The sequence below is a fragment of the Battus philenor genome, unplaced genomic scaffold (assembly GCF_028537555.1).
Source record: "Battus philenor isolate CCGP_79_NKW_IND1 unplaced genomic scaffold, ilBatPhil1.0.hap1 SCAF_8, whole genome shotgun sequence".
In the NCBI taxonomy this organism is placed as follows: Eukaryota; Metazoa; Arthropoda; class Insecta; order Lepidoptera; family Papilionidae; genus Battus; species Battus philenor.
Window position 1 is genome coordinate 9,344,028 of NW_027181748.1, and position 19,781 is coordinate 9,363,808.

The window sequence follows — 19,781 nt, forward strand, 5'->3', positions numbered from 1 at the left end:
TGTAATATACAAATAATACACTAAGCATTATACATATATTATCGTAATAAGCATAATCTTAAAAATGTTTTTGATGCAAAATCAAACATTATTTGGAAGAAAAACTTATATAGCAATAATTGAATAAAAGTTACATAGCAGTATTTATGAAACGCAAACTTAGTGTTTTGAACATAACTTTTACGACATGACATTTGATAAAAAGATTTTATCAGCTTGTTATCTATAATCAAGCACGGGAAATATGACAATATTGCACTTCAGGATTAAGAATTATCTATCGATGACTAACGCTGCATTTTTTTGTATTATTTTTAAATTTGTAGGTGAATAGCGTTAGACTAGACATGATTTATGCCTTCTCAAGTGTAGTTCCTTTACACACTCCCAAAAATGCAATCACTTAACCGAGCGTTTCTTCGTCGATGTAGTTATTAGAAGCCTACTGCAAGCATAGGCCGACACGCATGGCAAGTGGGTGGGCGTTCGCAGTACGATATTAAGAGGACGCTGCTGCCCATGCTCTGGAGACTTATTTGTGAGCAGTGACAATAATTACGGCAAATGAATAAATTATATAAGATTGTATCCCGGGAATCAAACCCCACTTTGATCGCTAGTCACAGTCCTTTACCGCTGGGTTACCAACTATCAACCGAAACATTAGCCACTACGTATTTTAAGTAATTGATAAAAATGTAATAAGAACATATTAATATTTTATTTATTTTTAAAACCAAACTATTAATATTTTTTTTCTTAACAAACATAATATATTTACAAATGAAAAACTAAATGTTGGCTATAATTAGATATGTATAGTTGAGGCCTGGACGTCGTTGGTTTTGGTATTCGGGGTATATGCTGGGGGTGGTAAACTGCTGTCGTGTATCTGTAATCAATGCAAAATCAAACTTAAAATAGTGACAAATTGAACATTTTATGTATTATATAAATATTAAAATAAAATATTAAGGACTATTTAATACTCGATTTAATAGCGCATGTTGGTTTAATATTCTATGCTACACAGAGTCTATACGTGACACTGATAAAAAGCTAAATCATTACGCTATTTAAATCAGTAGAGAATGATTTTTGAATATGATTGGCGACAAAAAGCTATCTTTGTTATAGCACACGGTAAGTCTACTGTTAGAGATCGAAGTCTGTATCACTTGTTCTTCAAAAATAGTGTTCATAATAAAAAAAAAAGATGGTGAAATTACGTGATGCAAATGTTAAACATTTTTGCTTGTGGAGAATCAAATGAAAAGTAGAGAATAAATATGCACTCAATTTACTTTTAATTGTTAATTATAGCTCATTGTCAACAGCGTTGCTCTTAATTTAACGATAGTGTTAAATTTATGAATATTGATTGTTTTGATGATTCAATTACAGGAGGTTTTTTTGTTTTAATATTGTGCAGGTTATGTATGCATATGAATTGTGAAAAAATATGTATTTTGAAATAAATACTTACAAAGCCATCGTTAAGATACGCGGTTAAAGGATAGATTGAAGATCCTGCAGGTGCTGTTCTTGTGTATCTGTAAATATAAAGATATAAGTGATACGTCATGAAAAGTTATTGTTTAATTTATTGACTTTTAAAATATTGACATATTACTTTAAATTATTAACATATCTATAATTTATTTGTCCGATTTTGTTTGATGTTTGATGTTTTCTTTGAGTTCTCTTAATGTAATAAAACGTATTTAGAGTAAGAATAACTATAGCGATTAAAAAATTATTTGTAAAATATTACAATATTTTTTCTTTATTCTTGTAAAGTGCCGTAGATGTGAAAAATAGATATGGAAAATATCCAAAAAGTACATTTTTATCAATAGCTACAAGGCACTGCGTTCGCGATCTACAAATCAAATAATTGAATTAGATATAGTCTAACACCATTAAAAAAAGGTTAGTTAACTTCATATAAATTCACCTCGGAGGAGCATCTCTTAGTCTTTCCTCAACGTATATCTGTAGGCTTCCAATGGACAGACGGCTTTCGTGATTTGATCTTCCAACAGGCCTGATAAGAAAGAGAGTAATAAATCGGTGAATAGATTTAAGTAATGAATTTCATTTTAGTCCCTGCGTAAGAAATATTCATTGTTAAAAAATTATTAATAACGATAACGGGTGATTTCTTAATTATATTTTCATAATCAGTGAACAAAATGGATAAAACGGTTTTTTTGTCGTTAATTAACAATTAAGAATTTAATAGCTTAAGTCAAATTGTTGTTGAAATTTCAGAACAATCGTGTCCAATTTAAATAAAGAAGCCCCAAAGGCTGCCATTTTTAAACACAGACAAGGGGCTTATAATTATGTAAGCTTCTTAATAAACTCTTCAAATCGGTTTTCAAGCTAATCGTTACCCGGTAATATTTTTCAATTACGATATCGATAATCATTATTATATAGAATATTAATTATATTAAAATAATAATTATTATATAATAATAATAGTAATATATTATATTACCAAAATTTTTAAACGCTGAACGTCTGTTTCATACAGAACTTTATTAACTTATTACAATTCTATTTTTAAAAATGAAATACTATATCTTTATAGGCATATTCGATATACGAAATTAGCATAACATATTGAATTTAATTTATTAATTGTTAAATACTTGTGCTATGTTATTTCATTGTTTACTTACTATTTATTAAAATATAAGTATAATAATTATATTATACTTACTGTAAGTTGGCAGTAGTCGCACAAAGCCGATATAGTAGAATGAATGTTGTTATAATGCCTAATATTAATGCAGCTGCCATTATGATCTGCGTGCTAGACACCAGGAGCAACTGGTCCAAAGAGTCACTGTAAACGACATCATGTATCAATTATGATTAGTTTTTCTGGTAGACACTGTATTATCTGTTAATTTAAAGGAAGTTGTTAGAGCCATAAAGGTTGACAGTGACGTCACTGAATACGTATGAGAGTTTGAATTATTTTCTTTTGCCATTAAATAATTACATGCATGCGTATATATTTAAAGCCAAATTAAAAAAAAGGAAGCCAAATTATAGAGGCTTTTCTAAACTGAATTAAATCTTACAATTAAAATACAGTACAAATATAAATAATAATTGTATTCGTCGTCATCATCATCATTCATCATTTCAGCCGTAAGATGTTCACTACTGGATATAGAGCTTCCCTATAGATTTACAAAAAGGGAACCTTAACACGGTCGAATGTCCACTTTGTTGCTCCTACGGTGCGCTTGTCGGTTCGTGGTTACTTCATAGCCTTAAGGTTCTAGCGGCAATCTATTATGCGCGCTAACATTTGTTGTTTTGGTTACATCTGTTGCTTTGGTTCGTCTCATTTCTTATTCGATTTCATAGAGCAATCTCGAGTGTATCTTTCTTCAAGGCTCCTTGACTGACTATCAGCTTACCAATGATGCATTATTTTACTTCTTTGGGATTTTCAGTAATCATCAACCAGATCAAAGGAAAAACACCAAAATTAATAGCAAGTAAGTTTTATTTACCGGCATATCCAATTACCATAAGAATCATGGCATGGTTGACAAATTCCTTGACGACATTGAAGGGTTTCATTTTGGTTTTGGCTACAGCATGTTCCAAAACATTTCTCACCCAAACCTTAAACAAATTATTGATATATTATTAAAGAGATCATTTCTTTATTATATTTTTGTTACATTTTTGTTAACAGTTAATTTAGACAATATCATTAAAATAATTATTTATTTTGAAAAAGACTAAGACCTGGACATCTTACGCAACGTGTTTGGAAATGATTGGGCACATATCCTTGGGCACAGTAACACTCATCGTTAATACAGACGTATGCTTCTCCCACGCAGTAAGACATGGCGCATTGATCTGAAAAAGAGGCGAAATTCAAATTAAACGTAAATATTATTTAATATTTACTTAATAACTAGCTGCTACAATAGATTTACTAATAGCAAAAGTTGTTAAACTGAGGCAGACATGTAGGAAAAAATAAATAAAGTCAAACGCTTCTGGAATCACTTTATTGATTTAATGACTTAATAGTAAATAACGATTACTTACTAAAATAAGTTCACTATATAAACGTATGTTTTAATTTACACTGTCGTTTATATGGTAACAGAGAAGAGTTATTTTACATTTTCTCGCATAACTTATTTATTCGAGATATTTATAAGAAAGAAAATCAAGACAATCAGTATCAGGAAAAAAAGAAGTATCATTAAACAGAAGTGATTTATATTCAATTATAATATGTTTATGATAATACGAATAGACGCGCGTTTTCACGGTCATGCTTTTTATTATTTGTAACGCTGTCATGTGGTATGATTTTCTACACCTGTAGCTAAATGTACTTGTTAAAAGGCGCCTAAGATGGTTAAAAAGTGTAATCAGGAACAAATATTTTGAATGCAAATAATATAAACATATATACTTTTTTTGTAACCTATATAATGTTATAGATTTTACGAAGTGAAAATGTTATTTCCGTAGATCACCAAAAACATGATTTGTAGGTTAGCCTTAAATATGTTTTTTTTTAGGTATTTCAATTTAAAATGTTGGCTCTATGTGAAATCTTATTAATGCTTTACGTTAACTTTGAAACTAAAAAGCTGTTAAAATTACCAATATCCCATCCAGACCCTGAATTCAGTTCCGTGTGTCTTAGTTCGGACATATCGAATATTCTGAAATACTTTTATACTCTGTATTCGGGATAAGCAGAGGACTCACACACAGAGGACTAAAAAATAACAAGATTATATGAAAGTCGCCTGTCGGAATACTAAATAAGATAACATTTTGATTTCGTAATATGTATTTTCATATTGTTTTGATCAATTTTAATATCAAACACCAGGTTTGTAGTGACTGGTCAAATTATATACTAAATATATAATATATTTTTAATAACAGTTATTTTATTGATAAAACCTAACCTACATGTCTAAAATATTATTAAAACATGAAACAATTCTTTAAAATGAAAATTTAGTTTAATATTAAATAAACATTCTAAACTTTTTTTTCTTCTTAAGTTCACATTATTTCAGGTGTTTCGGTGTTTTAACACCATTAGAATTAAGCGAACTTAAATTCTAAATGTCTGTGTATTGACTAAATATTATTGTGTAATAATCTATGATTAATATTTAAAGTGTTCTTTTCTTAGAGGTAACCTATCTCTCTAGTGGTAACTTGTCTCTTAAATAAAGATTCAAATACATTAAAAATAGCTTCAAAGTTTAGGAACTTATTTTCTTATGTCTACCTACTCACAAACAAATTTCCAGAAGATGGTCAGCAGCGTCCTTAAAGTACCATAATACCACACTGCTATCGCCAACCCTATCGTATAACCACCATAGATATTTTTGGGGAAGAATTATGCCTTGCACTGGGCGTCTATGGGCTGAAACGATGACCCCCTACTAACATTTATATATATTTAGTTAATGCATAGAGCATTCCTGACGAACGCAGCCGTTCAACCTATGGTTATTTATTTATGCCTCCTTTACTAAACATTTATATGTATTATGAAATTTTAAATTACGTTTACCATATCTTAAGGGTGATTTTCTTTAATTATACACTTGTTTTAGCTTTGTTTACGTACACTTATAATATTGTATAGAATACAAATAATAAACTTTACCGAAGAGCCAACTGCATAAGTTTGTTTTTAAATTTTCAAAGTTTGTATTACGTATTTTTTAAAACAAATATTACCGGAAAATGTGTGAATATATATAAATAATTGTCACTAAATGACTTACCTTTAACGGCTTCGCTATTTCGCATAATCACTGTCACAAATGCGCAAAAAAGTACAACTCGATATGCCATTTTGAATCTCACAAAACAACTACCGTCATAACATTGTTCAAACAAATTTTTTGTCGCGTAATATTTGTAACATAACGAAACAATCGCACGGAGGGTAAAGTGGTTACAAATAAAAAGGCGCACTGATAAGTTATCGCAGATCTGGCGTTTTGTAGCGATATATACTTATCGTTACTTTCACGTCATTCATTATACTGAGTGTTTGTGCCGCAGACAGGAGATTTAAACCAACCTTGAATCTGTTACTAATGAGAACAATTGTTTTTCGCTTCTTGTAGATCTTTTAACCATCATTACACAGAAATTAGTGATCCAGGTGAACAGTGAATTATTGTACATTGAAGAAACTCGATTTAAATTAATTACTGACCCTATTAGTGTAATGAGACGAAGCAGATTACAAACATAAGTCCGAGAGTATAAAGTTAGTTAATTGTTGGACTTGTGGCGCTTTGACATGTAATTAAAAAATATGTATCATGGCTACTGTAAATGCCGCATTATTAGTAAACTTATGTAAGGGAAAAATATAAGTGAATAAAATAAAATAGAAGCAAAACCTAACTATTAAAATTGTTTAGAGGCGTCCCAGAAATCGTACCATAAATATTACCGCTAATAAATATATTTACTGTACGTATTTCGGAAACTTAAAAAAAAACTGATATTTCTATCATATTTAGCGCCGCATTTACACTAATCATTAACATGCTCACAATACTAGAATATAAATGTAAAATATCAATAAATTTATGTCTGCGGCTAACATTAATATATTAAGTGGCAAAAATGGTACCGTATTTACCCGTAGAGATACACTGTAGAGATCTCATTCTACAGGTAAATAATCACACACAAAATTGCTTCCGACATAATAATTCATCGTTACTAAAACAATTAATGTTAGAGACATTTAGAGGCTATATTTATTTAAAATAACTGAGCATTAATTGTCTAGATAAAACAAAACAAGGTCTAATCGTGACCGTATCCTTGTGTAATAAAAAAAAAACGTTTACTTATAAGATAAAAAGCAAATAAAATCATTGTCGCAGTGAATTACAGTACAACTAAAAGTTAATAGTTTTATGTTACCATTTAGGTGATTTTCATTAATTGAGTAAAATAATAAACGAACACAATTCCCGGCATTGGAATAGCTACGACAGAGTAGCTAAAAGACTTTCCGAAAGAATCATTTCAGAAGTGCTTTCAATCGTGGAATCAACGTTGGGATAAGTGCATCGCTCGCCAAGGAGATTCATTTATATTAAATCTATACTTCATACATTGTTAGTAATAAAATTAGTGACCGTATGTTTAATACTTCGTACAAGAGATTTCCAGCTATATACTGACTCATCACGATATCTTCGGAATCATAAGGCTGAGACTTGAAATTTGGTAGGTACATCCCTTTTACGAAGTAAAAGACAGCTAATTTTATGAAACGACACTCCCAAATTTAAAATGTGGCACTTATAAGTATAAACTTAGCCAGGATATTTTTTTGCATATTAAGATTATTAAATAAAATGGATTTTATGTAATAACTCCCACAATTGGTAGTATGGTCTACGAAAATCGAGCGGGGACAGCTAAAAAAACATTCATACTTACAACATTAAAGACTCTCCAAAAATATAAAGCGATAAAAGGCAATATTTCTATATTTATTCATCGAAAAAAATCATTCAAAATTATCATTTCAAACTTTTTTTAAATTTATTTCAGTTAAAAATGAACGCATCATTTTTAACTTTTAAAATAAAAACAATCCTATTTCGACTCCGGCGTAATAAAATCGATGGCTATCATTTAGGATAATAGATCAGCTGCAATTTCTTCCTAATGTAAGAAAAAAATATTATTTTAAAACTTTTAGTCCTTTGTATCAAATAAATACCACTATAGTGTATTTATTCAATAACACCTTTGATTTTTAACAATAAAATTTTCAACACGTCCGAATTCTATAGTCTTTGAACATATTGTACGGACATCGTTCACTCCATCTTCATGGTTATCCGCCCATAGCTTCAAAAATTCATTCTCTAAATAAATTTTAAAGAAGTAATTCGATAATCATTTGATGTGAATGATATTTTGCTAGTCTAGCCGATTTAGGCTTTGTGCAGCTTCATCGATATTGAGTCCGCAGAAACAGGAGGTCCACGGCCTAAACAGAAAAATGTACCGTCGACACTCCTTTATATCATTTTCACCCTGTGTGTTTTCACCCTGCGTCACATCAACACTAATAAAATTCTCCATCGCCTCTGAATCTCCATGCTCTGTACTATTTGATCTACTGGCTCTATTTGCTTGTAGCAGATAGCTTTGGTGACAAAGATGTACCTATGTAAAGTCTGTACAGTGAGTGCAGTAAACTCTGCAGCCAAATTAGAAGTGCAGGACTCTTAAAGTTGAGTTTTAAATGCAGCTATCCTGTTGTCTGTGTGGTGTGTCGAGTTTGAACTGATAATAAGATCTAACTAAACGGACTTTAGTGAAAACAGAAAATACATATACTCAAATCTCTGCAGGTGCACACTGCTTTAATCACGAGGTAGAACTGGAATATACAGTTAAATGAAATATAAATCAATCGATAATTGCTGGACCCTTTCTTATGTCCTCTACCTTGAAATACCTTATAAAAGTGCTGTGTTATGTTGTTTAATTATAAAAATGAATAGAAATATTTTAAAAATACATGGTAATAATATCCAAGTTTGGTCAATGTTATCTGATACCCGTGATCTTAAAATTTTAACTGCTTTGTTGCAGTGCGTTTGAACTCTTTTCTTCTCAAAGTGTAACCTATGCAACTCCCTTTTGGGACATGTTCTCGACATTTCAGACGATTTAACGACAGTAATTCAACTAATAACAAAACTATAATCTCATTGTTCAGTGATTGTGAGTTTCAGTAATACAGTTGCAAATTTATACAAAGTTTTCTGGAACCATGAATCCTGAAGTTTCTTCCACCACTTTTTCCCAGCGTTAACGCTTTACGAAGTAGCAAGGCCGACTGCAGCAACAGATCATGACGTAATGAATGACATGCCTGGTTACATCATAGACCTCCTAATAGACCGCTTTCCAGTTCGGTAAAAAATGGAAACCCTTGAGCTTTGTAACTAAAAAATGAGTCCAGACTATAACTCCTGAGGGTCCTGTCATCTCTGTTGTGTATCTATAAAAAATTGGCACTTTCTTTCTTTTTTTTTCTTTCACAAAGACCAGTAACACCGATGTTTTACAAGAGACTACTTTTTATAAAAAGAACATTGCCACTACTACGTTTGGCTTTAGATTGTAATTTTTTATTCATTACTCTACATAAAAGCGTTAATTAAGGTATACTTAAGTTTGTGCGAGCTATGTAGTAGATGTTACATGTTCAGATTATGAATTTCATGTTTATAATAAAAAGAAATACATCGAAAGGAGAAAGAATGTCTTTTGCATGTTTCATGTAATGTGTGTATGTAACCAATCATTTATAATTTACGCCTTGTTAAATGTTACTCGATAATAAGTTGTAAGTAAATTTTGCTCTACGTAATCGATCAGTTATAACATTAATTATTCGATGTAATTTTTATAATAACTACACATAACGTTAAATATATATAAACATAAAATATTATTTTAATTAATAATTATGCAGTTATTGTATGTTAATAATTATTTTTATTTTGACTTAAATATTTCTTAGAAAATTGGTACTGATTCTTTTAAATTGCAGGCTTAAAATAAAATAATAAATATCTAAACGTAATTACAATTAGCTTGAAGATATACCCATACACATTATACCACAACAAACCTTTTAATTGAAATACTAAAAATATAGCAAATTAGGATGTTTGTAAACAAGTTTAATTATCAATTAAAGTTGTTATTGTATGATATCATTAAATATAAGTGGGTCATTCCCGATGCATTGGAAATAATAACAAATATCACGATCGAACCTAATGTCGAATTTATATAATCGTCGCGTATATTCTTTACTTTTCTTTATTGCCTATAGAATATATGAAACACTCGAATAAGTTAAATTAAATAGCGTCTACATAAAATTGAACGTCGTTTTTACAGAAATTACAATAATAGAAAGGAATGAACAAGAGTAACAACCATGTATAAATTGACTAAAAATCTATACGCATTTCAATTGATGTTGGTTAAAGATATTCGTGTAGACAATCTATAACTGTGATACAATTCTCGACAAATAGTGAGTGTGATGTAAATTTTAGTGTCGCTTATTAAAGCGTCGAGCAAAATATTTAGCTCTGTGCAGTATCGAGCGTGTGAATCGAACAAGTGTTGGCAATCAGTTGTTTATGAGAAGAAGGATGTTATCAGGTGCTGCCACAAGGGATGTCTCGAGTTTATCGATGTTTTACGAACAACAACAAATTAAGGTTAGATAATTTTTATAACAATTAATAAATAATTGAAGTAGAGAAAACTTTAAAAAAAAAAACTCAATGATAAATCTGTTTCATGTTTGCGTTGATTATTATATTATGATTCTTTATTCATATTACAATCACAATATTGACTTTTTCGTTTGTTTATCTAGCTGTGAATACATACTAAGAGATTCAACCTATCTTCCTTGTTTCTTATTTATTTTTAAAAAAACACTTATATTATCTGCATCCTGTTTCGTGTATCATGTTTACAAATAAATTTCACGCACGTGCTCGATCTCTGTCATTTGACTTCTTATTACTCGTATGACATTTCCAAGAACTATTACTAAGTACATAGACTTCGGGGTTATGTATATATTTTTATTTAATTTATGATGTTTTTGGCGAAAATACTAGAACAAACTTGACAACTTCCTCCATATTTTTAAATTGCTAATTAGTAAGAATTTAAGTTGTACTTTGAATTTCAAAAAAGATATTGCCCTCTTGCGAGTAAATTAGGAAGTTAATTACCATGAAATACAAGATTATTTTGATTTAAAAAATGTTTTTTGTAGAAAAGTAGGCATGAGTAACATAAATATACAGAGAATATTACTGACTTTCAGATTTTGCGAAATGTCACCTGCAAGAGGGTTGACGGGATATTAATTAAATACGCTAATCGGGCAGGTGGCAGGAGGTATGGTGTCTTATTCGTCTACGGATATCAATATGAGTTGTTGCGAACTAAAGACTCCCTTTAAATGTCAGTAACACTAATAAATTTCGTAATTCAAAGGTAATCACGATGATATTAAAATAAGGCGTAAACAAGCCCAATGTTCATTTCGGTAAAGGTTGACCTTTGACCGTTTATTTTTAGTACATTCATATAACGATAACTTCCTGACTATCTATTACCCTTTGGATAGTGGCCTGTTGCTATGTGTCCGAAACGCACTCGGTTATCAGTACTAATTAATTTAAGAATAAGGGCGAGCTTGTAATTTACAAAAATAAAAAGAAAACAACAACGTACTACTTCGAAGTTGTAGATCGATGTTGTTTCAGCCTATAGACGCCCACTGCTAGGCATTGGCCTCCCTTAAACATAGGTTAGGGGGAATATACCATAATCACCACGCTTGGTAGGCGGGTTGGCGATCGCAGTGTGGTATTACGAAAACAGAGGATGCCACTATCCATCCTCTTGAAACTTGTTTAGAATTTTGTATAATGAACGCACAAAGTGCGAATTATATAAGATTTAACCCGAGAATCGAACCCACGATCTACTTTTTTTTCAAGCTTCATTGGCAAGTCCAAAGTCGCTCAATGAGCCACGCAGAGGACTATGCTCGAGATTTGCCTACGAGATTGAATCAGGAATAAGGAAATCTGTAGAAGAACGTAAGTAAAAGACAGCCCAGCGGTTCAAGTCGAAGTGGTAATGTATAGGCCACGTAACGTGCAGATGGTCTCTGGGGTCTTGAGGATGGGGAGTGGAGACCACGGACCGGCTAGCATAGCGTAGGCTGTCGTCGGAAGACGCTGGTTAGAGACCAATTTTAACCGGTTCCATTGGAAATATTTTTGTATTTTTTTAGGTCTGTGCCATTTATCATCCGAACATATGATTAATTTAATGTAAATATGAGATGTAAATTATCGTGAGTTGAATAATTTTTTTTGAATTTAAATTATAATTTTGATAACGTCAAGTAAACAGTAACGATGTTATTATAATTCACACATTGTGCACCTGCAAATCAGTCAAACCTGCAAAAGCCAAAGTCCTTGACCGCCATCTGAGCTACTACTGGTCGATCATTTTCACAGTATTATTGACAAAACAAATATCTAGGCCAAGGCATGTATTAATTACGTAACAAATCAAGTATATTATAACACAAGACATTTTGTTTGTTAATTAATAATAACATATCATGTTAGGGAGCTGTGGTTAAAGATAATAAAACATGGTAGTTCTGCAAAGTCAACTATACATATCACGTTTAATTATTATTTACGCCTAAAACTTGTTTTCTGTATGTTTTAAATGAATTAAACTCAATCATTATTTTATTAAATAAATTGACTACCGTGTAATCCAATAAAAAATAACTAAATTTTCTGTTTACTTTAGATTATTTTTAAAATAAATAAACCTCTACTCATGTTTAAAACTATCAATAATCTTATCATATTAATGTTTTGTAAATGACATTACCGATATGAGTTTTAAGTAATTCCGTACTATGGACCACAGGCAGCTTATTTTTAGAGCCGCAATGGCGAGATAGTTTCATTCATCAGGTTACTGTTAACCAGACCAATCATTCTTTGTGGTGCTATTAGTGGAAATAGAATAAAATTGTAATGGATATAAAGTACATTGTACGTATTTTAAATTTTCTTTATTTTTTATGATTTTTTATTATGTGTCAAAAAAATATTCATCATGTTGAAAAGAAGCGGAACAAAGCAGGCATTGTGCAATTTTCAACACATTAAGAAAATTTAATATTATTGGCGCTAGTGTTCGTGAGTTTTTAATGTGGCAAAACGACGAAAACAGCTAATTTGATTAATCAATTGTTGTAATAAATTCTTTTATATTACAGATTTTATTTATTATTAATTAAATTTTAAAATATAATTAGAACATTATTTTTATTCATGGTCGCATTTTAATAAACCTAATTTTATAGTAATTTCAATAAAAAAAATAATAACATTTCCACCTTTACTTTTTTATATTTATTATTGTTAAGGGTTTTTCGGTGGAAATGTCGTGAACAAACGCATTTAAAATAAGAACTTTTTTTTAACTTTAGATTTTAACACGTATTTCAACTGTTCATAACCAGAACTTTTTAATTCCGTTCCGCTTCGATATTCGATATACAAATAAAGATATGAGTGTAGTGTTGACAAATCAAACATAATTAACTAATGAAAAATTAGCTCAATTAAGTTAGATCTAGTTCAAGGTTCGCGTTGCTTAAGTAAAGCATTAATATTAGTACATATATGCTTTCCAATGTTGACGCACTCCTATCATAATTAGAACGATTCCATAAATAGAACAAACGTTGTTGATATCAGGCAGTTCGATGTGTAGTTGTCAATAGAAGAGTTAACATATTCAGTATATTTAAACAATTTATAACCAAAATTCAGGTCACAAAATAATGTGTGTTACTATTATAAAATTAATAAGAAAAGTCTTTTGTAACTTTTAAATACCACATTTTACCGATAACTCATGAGAGAGGTGTGCCATAACGTCCTTAATTTTTTTTTAAAAAATATAGAAATAAATAGAATTAGATTTTAAATATTTATATAATACACTGAATAATACCAGTCTTCTCCTTAATTTTAGACGATAGCCGCCCACTGCAAGGCATAGATAGGTTTCCCGCAAAGATCGTCACGATGACCGCTCTTGCGTTGCCCGCATCAAGCGACTTCTCGTAATTTTAACTATGTCGTGGGTCTACCTACTAGAGGACCTACCCTCGCTGAGTTTACGGATGCCATATCCATCTAAATAACATTAATTAGTCGTTAAATTCATGAATATTTTTTTGTTTCTTTCTCTTGCATAAATATAGCCAAATGATGTTACAAATAATCATTAGTCTGTACGACATACAGTCTAATTTATTTCGATATTTTATCGATCATGTCTTATTTTTAGCTGTACGTTGTGCTTTTGTTAAGTAGAAACAACAACATCGCGTCTGCAACGGAAAATAGCGAAACGTTCAAAATAACAGACCGAGTATTTACTTGCAGCAAATGGTTATCTTCACTTATAGACAAGTTTTGCAATAACGTTTATAAAATTGTTAAAAGGGACACGTCGCTCATGATTGGTGAGTATACAGCCTTACACACGCTCACCTCACGCACGCACAAAGCGCGCAGCGCGTGCTGCGGGTCTTATGCTATATCATCCGCTCGTGCGTTTTATTATTTAAATAATACAAATCTGGAGAAATAAATAAGATAAAATAACAGTCCAAGCCCAGGTCTCAGAGGGAGTCTTAGTACTGGATTCATTTAAACAGTACCACTAAGAGAGTCTAGACGAGCTAAGCGCTTCCAGCTATTTGTCAGACTCTGTGAAGCTGTAAATGTCAAGTAGCTATCAAAATTTGTCAGTCAAAAAATATTCATTTTAACCACTCGACAACTTGACATTAACAACTTGCAACTCTACAAAATGTATGAAAACAGGCTGAATTATAATACAGTTCTTAACTTCAGAAAATATGAGATGTAAAAATTAATGATAACATTTTCAAAATTTAAATTATGCGTATGCAAAATTTTATAGAAATTAAATGAGGTAAAGTTTTTGCAAAATATGTTAATCGGCTAATAATTATTATTTGCATCTCACATTTTTTGGAATTAATGATTTTGCGTTATTAATTGATCTTTTTTGGATTTTTGGCGAGATGTCACTATTTGTCAGTTTAAGGACTAACATGATTTTTTAAGTTTAAATTTACCACACGTAGTAATAAATATATATGTTTTACAGAGAAATTGGCGCCAAAAGAACTTCAAAAAGGCATGTACAAGCAACGTTTACTGACTGAAGAGCATTGGCGGCGAATGCGGAGGCAAGTTGCGAGCGAGTGCTGCGAACGACCTTGTACGGTCGGCAACATCATCACCTACTGTCCTGACGACGCTAAACTATTAAGAGAAAATCCTGATATATTTTATTAGCGTAAAAATTGGCTACGATATTCTGAAACAATTTCGATTGTACTTTGCGGAGTATCAAATTAAAATACTTTAGTATTTAAAAAACTACCTCATAAAACTAAAAAGTACGTAATGATTTTAACATGTCTTGAAAAACAAGCAAATGTAAACATGTTATTATTATGAAGTATTCTTTGTTTTGGCAAAGTTCCATTCAATTCCGTCCAGTATTAATAGTTAACTTTGTGATCTGATGAATCGAAGTAAATAAAATTATAATAAAAAGTATAAGGAGAGCTTTTAATTTTCCTTTTATATTTAAATATGGGCGGGACAATGAGAATAATTTCTCTATCTGTCATATGCATTATTTTTGTAATTTTTAGTATATTTTAACTTGTTATCATTAAGCTTTAATTATGATCAGGCCTAACTCCCGCTCGACTGATATCTTATTTAATTATACAGTATATATATTATAGTTTCAATTAAACGATGAATAAAAAACAACACCTTTTTATTTGGTTTTTACTTTAAAACCTAACAATATAGATTGATATTTATATTATTATAACGTTATGTAATGTTTTGAAGCATCTTGGGTCAAGCGGTATGCTAGAAGAGCAAATAAATTCGACCCAATTCACACGTTCAATGGCACAATAGGCTAGGACTTATAGTTATAAAACGCGCCTATACTATTTTCTCTGAAGGAATGATTCAGTCATTCGATCCGCTGACATACCAGATGCTTAAAGAATGTCTCTCATGATTATTTATAGAGCTACTATTTCTCTATCATACTTTGATTAGATTGGTGTCGATAAATATATTCTTACTTATTTATAATAACAATGTAAAACACGCCCTTAAAAATAAAACGACCTTTTCTCTCTAATTAAACTTAGAACGAAATGCTATAAAACACTATTATCGGTAGTTTTATGGTGACCTTCAAACATACGACATGATAGACTTCGCCTGGCTAGATTAGTAAATTCGAAGTTAAATTAATCACATCGTTTTTAATCCATCGCTTTGTGACGTGGTGCGAATACAGCCTACAGTTTTACTATTGGCAAAAATAGGTCGATTTTATAATATGTTGATACGTTTTACATATTAAGCAGCGAGTTGTATTCACCTGTTTACATTATATTCTAACATATACGTGTTAATCGACGTTTTTTAGCCCAAGAACGCCCACTACTCAGTCTCCCCCAAAGATTTCTATGGTGGACTATACCATAATCGCCACGCTTGTTAGGCGGATTGGAAATCTGTTTGGTATAGTGGTACGCAGACGCTGCTGCCCATCCTCTATAAACTTGTTTGTGAGAAGTGGCAAACCTTTTTAATTCTATATAATTAATACACGAAATGTGAATGTACACACGTATCCCAGTGATCGAATCCGCGACCTGTGATCGCAAGTCTCGGTCTTGTATCGCTGAGCTGACACTGCTCTATATGTGATAATATGGTTCATAGAATAGAAGTGTTGAAAATAGAATGTTGTCAGTTATTTCCTTTGATAACGCCAAAATACCCAACTATCATTTAAAGAAAAAAATAACAATGTATTTATTAAATATCGCTGCACGGAGAGACTTCGTGTTGTCAAAGTTATACACATGCCTACCGCAGTTCAAAGGAAAAAAACAAATTAAACTTATTTGAGATTGATCACAGTATTTCTTGGTTTAATGTATTAATAATAAGTAACGATTACTAAATAAGTTTATTAATTAAGAATATTGATTAGCAAAGCAAAAATGTAAGCTAATAATACTAAAAGTAATAAATATCTGTATCTGTAATAGCTGAGGAGCGAGGTGATGGAAGTGAGGTGATGCACGGATGGAAAATTATTATGGTACGGAATGCTAGAAAAATTGTAGAAAATAGGACGAGGAAAGAAGGTCATATGACGAATGAAAGATGAACATAGAAATTAAAGATTATGTAAAAAAATAATAAGATTGTAATGCCTTGTCACATAAATACCATAAGGGGAGGGCGAGAGGCCCTCAACAGCGGAGGCCATATAAAAGCAATCATTATTTACAAAAATAAGTTTTCCAGTTTGGATGTTGCAACATAGCATAGTACTTTAGTCGCTCAACGAGACATGCAGAGGGTAGTGCACGGTCTCCGTCATCATGTAAATCAAGAATGAGGAGATAAGATGACGATGAAAGTTACCAATATAGCCTAGTGATCTTGTAAGTTAAAGTACATAGCCCGCAGTTGATATTACCACTGGCCTTAAGTTGCTGGTGTCGACACCACGGACTGGCAAGCGCAGTTTACGACAGTGCGAGGTGGACAGACGGCCGTGTTTAGATCGTCGCTAGATGCCAACCGTTCCCTTCCGTTCCTATTAGAAATCTATGAGGGAGACCTATTTCCATCAGTATACCTTCTACCGCAGAAATGATGTCAGTAAGATTGTGATTATATTTGCATTGTAATGCCATCTTTAAATGTTATGTAAAACAGAACGGTTAATAACATGTGTCATAATAAACGTACGTTATCGCCTCATTATAATTTTACAAAGCGAATTCATTAAAACCAATTATAACCTTTTAGTAAAAACTACAGTTTATAGCTTATGACTATGACATGTAATATCGTTATTAATTACCAATGTATAAGATATTATCAGATATTTAATATACAAAATTAAGTACAATATGTCTTTTATGTTTTAAAACTGATGATAAATAAAAACTCCCTATTATTTAGGATTATTATAGTATTGTAAGCACAGATTGTTACATAAATAAATCAAAATTGAGAATGCCATCTTATTATAATTAAAAATATGTTTTTTACTTTCTGAAAGTACTGGTAGTATAAATGCTACAAAAAAAAAAACACAAAAATTATGATTACGAGTACAACTTCTTCTACTTCACAAATAAGAAATAATCTTTACGGGTTTGTTCTCATTACGATACACTGGAATTGTAGAATACGAGTGTACTAATATTAGTTGATATCAAACTGGACGAATGTAATGTGCAAATTAAAAAAAAACTGTTTGTTAAATGGTATCGTAATAATCCAGGGAGCATTGAAACATTCAATCTTTACTGTTGAAATCATTAATGAGAATTCCTTGACAATAACAAAGAATAAAAACGATAAAATGCTTTCATTCCACTTGTCAATATTAATTAAAGAAAATAGATGATTGTAGTAGTACATGGCGGCATGTTATGACTTTTTATCTAATTAGCATTGGTAAAAATTACAAAGCGTTTATTTATTTGGTGGAATTTTAGCATGATATATAAGCGAAAAATTATTTTCTGTTAGGAATGGAAATGTTTTAAAGTATTTATATATATTTTGAATTTACTTGATCATTTTACAATTTTTACTCTATCACGTACTTATTTAAAATCAAATTTGAACGCTACCGTAATCTTCATATCTATCCAATAAATCAATTATTTGGTTCAATTACTTTCTGGCAATATGAAAACTGGTATAGATGTCTTATAGGCTGTACGGTCTCAAGTCTCCTTTTATGATACGCGACATTGTTTTATTTTCCCGTATAAAATATTTCTGATGAAAGAACTGAAAGGAAAATTTATCAGGAAATATAACGTTGCTGCTTCATGTCTCAGTCATATCATGTAATCAGTAATATCATGCCTTAAAAGACAGACGCAAAAATCCATCTGAAAGTTCGTCGTCTATATTTTGTTTAAATGCCATAAATTTTAGAATAATAGATGAAATTTGTAGACCGCCAGTAAGTAAGGTAGTTTCATTACGCTTTATAGAATCAAAGTACAGGTTATGCTAGAATTATTTGTTGATACATTTCATTTTCGAAAATTTAATTCGTCTTATTTGTAAGTTACTCTGCACTTTCGTAGATATAGTATAATAAAGAGTTTGACATGAATATTACGCAATTATTTTATTATATATTCTTTTTAAGCTTTAAAATCTAAAGATAACACGAAAAGCACGAATAAACCCTCCATCCGTTACTAAAAATTCGGACTCAAATATTTACATTATTTATTAATATGCAGTGAAACTATTTTTTATCTTAACATCTTTTCAAATTAACTAGTAAATTATTTACATTGAAAAGATACTTCATTTTATCCTACGTATTTAGTTTGAATGTATCTAGGTATCTCAAAAGTACACCATTTACGTACGCGCATGTGATTTTATATTTGTACGTTGACGCTTTCGCGATGCTAACTGGTTTCATAAAGTATATTCTCAAAGGAAAATGCAAGGCGCATGCTAAAGAAAAAAGCGATTCTGCCGTTCTTTAATCTAAGCGCCATAAATGTATACTCTAATACTATAACTAAGTTTCTTTCTAACTTATACTTGCCAAAAATTTAAGCTTTCTGTGCTGCTAAAAATTTAAATCATCGTTAATAAATCCCTCGTTACTTCACAAATTGTGATTTATATATAATGATCAATACCTGATTTTATTAAATTTTTCCAATATTCCATTAATAAAACAACATTTGTTAAGCAATTTATTTTCAATTACGTTTTTTAGAATATTCACACCTTAAATTAGTTCTCATATTAATGTAACATTAAACAAAAAAATTATTTCGTAATAATCGAAATTAAAAAATTCTCTTGTAAAGATATCATAGAAATTGTTGTTTCGAGTAGTTTTTTTCAAGTTTGCTAAGGTAAGAATGGGGAATGAAAGGTTGAATTATA

The 19,781-nt window shown here is 30.8% G+C and overlaps 2 protein-coding genes across 3 annotated transcripts; one reads left to right on the plus strand and one right to left on the minus strand.

Moving 5' to 3' along the window:
• Positions 1-736: 736 nt before the first annotated feature.
• LOC137931713 (uncharacterized) lies at positions 737-6,191 on the minus strand. The gene is made up of 7 exons (XM_068775205.1): positions 5,817-6,191; positions 3,781-3,897; positions 3,540-3,654; positions 2,732-2,857; positions 1,958-2,047; positions 1,487-1,553; positions 737-892 (listed from the first exon to the last, which is right to left on the minus strand). Exons 1-7 carry the CDS (start codon positions 5,884-5,886, stop codon positions 809-811), a joined length of 669 nt encoding a protein of 222 aa, XP_068631306.1. The 5' UTR covers positions 5,887-6,191; the 3' UTR covers positions 737-808.
• Positions 6,192-12,623: 6,432 nt separating this feature from the next.
• LOC137931705 (uncharacterized) lies at positions 12,624-15,546 on the plus strand. 2 transcript variants are annotated; one of them, XM_068775195.1, is made up of 3 exons: positions 12,624-12,722; positions 14,032-14,209; positions 14,884-15,545. In XM_068775195.1, exons 1-3 carry the CDS (start codon positions 12,705-12,707, stop codon positions 15,072-15,074), a joined length of 387 nt encoding a protein of 128 aa, XP_068631296.1. In that variant the 5' UTR covers positions 12,624-12,704; the 3' UTR covers positions 15,075-15,545. The 2 variants fall into 2 exon arrangements, with proteins under 2 accessions (XP_068631296.1, XP_068631297.1); XM_068775196.1 differs by lacking the exon at positions 12,624-12,722 and adding an exon at positions 13,511-13,602 and having other exon boundaries at positions 14,884-15,546.
• Positions 15,547-19,781: the final 4,235 nt, after the last annotated feature.